Here is a 1,533-nt window from a genome sequence, read left to right as displayed (position 1 = left end):
CATCTGCTTCTTTTTAAGAAAATTGGTTTTTAATCATCTCAATTATGTTGTATTCGCAAATAATAGTCCCAACTTGTGAGCGTATAAAACATATACGCCAATACATATACGCCATATATGTTATACGCCGTGTAAATTACACGTCGGATAACGTATGCGCCGTGTATGTTGTCATATATAAGTAGTTTTCTTGTTTCTTGTATGTTTAATTTTCATTTTGAGATAATGAAATTTCCTTCTCTTGCTTTGTTTCTTCTTTTCTTTCAGGTCATCGTTCTTTAACGATTACATGGTATCAAAGCAATGTTCTTAATCCTGCTATTCGATTCAACTGGTTTTTTTCTTGATTCACCGGTTTTCTCTCTTCATTCGTTGTTTGTTCCTGATCTTTTGATCAATTACTTTCATTGTTCCTGTGTTTCTTCGAAATTTGATTTTGTTATCTTCTTCAAATTCTCAAATTCATCTCTTTTCTCTCTTATTTTCTTCATTCCGGAAGATTTAATCGTTCAAACTTCACCACATGTTCTCAATATGTCAGATTCTTGGTTTGATCAGTTTATCAAAGTGTCAAACTTTTTTCTCCATCGTTCTCAATCAAAATCTTGTCAAAATCTTCTTGATCAGCTTACACGTCGTATACATTTATAACTACACAAGCCATAAGTTTCCTTTCTTGCCCCGTATATATTTCTGAGGGTACATACTTATACACCGCGTAAGACTTATGCGACGCATTAGTTTGTTTCGTTTCTTCTTCTCATGCGTTTGTATTCGTGTTGCTGTGTTTTCAATGGCAGTCTCGAAAAACTTTGTTTTCCTGACTATGTCCTTTGATTCTTCGAATCCTCTTTACCTTCACCCTTCGGATCATCCCGGTATGATCCTCGTTTCCAAATTCTTTGGTGGTACTAGATTCGGAGCTTGGAAAAGAGCTATGATGATTGCTCTGTCAGCTAAAAACAAGCTTGGTTTCATCAACAACACTTTAACCATGCCGAATAACGAGCAACAGATGGTAGTTTGGCAGCATTTTAATGACATGGTAATCTCACGGATTTTTATCACTCTCACTCGTGACATTAGTGATAGTGTCTTGTATGCTGAAACTGCTCAGATTCTTTGGAATGAGCTAAATTCTCGCTATGGTCAGGCAAATGGTGCTAATTTTTATCAGTTGTAAAAGAACCTTTGACAATCACTCAAGGAAGCAGTGATATTTCTACTTACTTTGCCAAGATGAAGTGTAACTGGGATGAACTGAATGCTAATAATTCCATTCCCTCATGCACTTGTGGAGATGCTCACTCTTTCGCTAAGAGAGATCAATGGCTGATTCAATTTCTTGTTGGTGTTATTCCAAGTTATAGCACGATCAGAAGTAATATTTTGACGATACAGCCTATTCCTTATATAAACCGTGCATATGGTATTCTAATACAAGATGAGGAGCAAACGGAAATTTACACCACCACTGATTTCACTACATCTTTTGTATCTATGAATGTAAGCAGTGTAGGTCCCATCAGTGGA

General features: G+C 36.1%; 1 protein-coding gene across 1 annotated transcript; it reads left to right on the top strand.

The window, feature by feature from the left end:
• The first annotated feature begins 826 nt into the window (after positions 1 to 826).
• On the top strand, positions 827 to 1,183 carry LOC143583879 (uncharacterized). Its single transcript, XM_077066064.1, has one exon. The coding sequence runs from the start codon at positions 827 to 829 to the stop codon at positions 1,181 to 1,183; it is 357 nt and encodes a 118-aa protein (XP_076922179.1).
• The last annotated feature ends 350 nt before the right edge of the window (positions 1,184 to 1,533 follow it).

Source organism: Bidens hawaiensis, unplaced genomic scaffold (genome assembly GCF_021521415.1).
Source record: "Bidens hawaiensis isolate Kalapana, Puna unplaced genomic scaffold, B.hawaiensis_p1.1 tig00032697_1, whole genome shotgun sequence".
Lineage (NCBI taxonomy): Eukaryota > Viridiplantae > Streptophyta > Magnoliopsida > Asterales > Asteraceae > Bidens > Bidens hawaiensis.
Note: the sequence above shows the minus strand (reverse complement) of the source record. Positions and strands in the feature narration are given on the sequence as shown.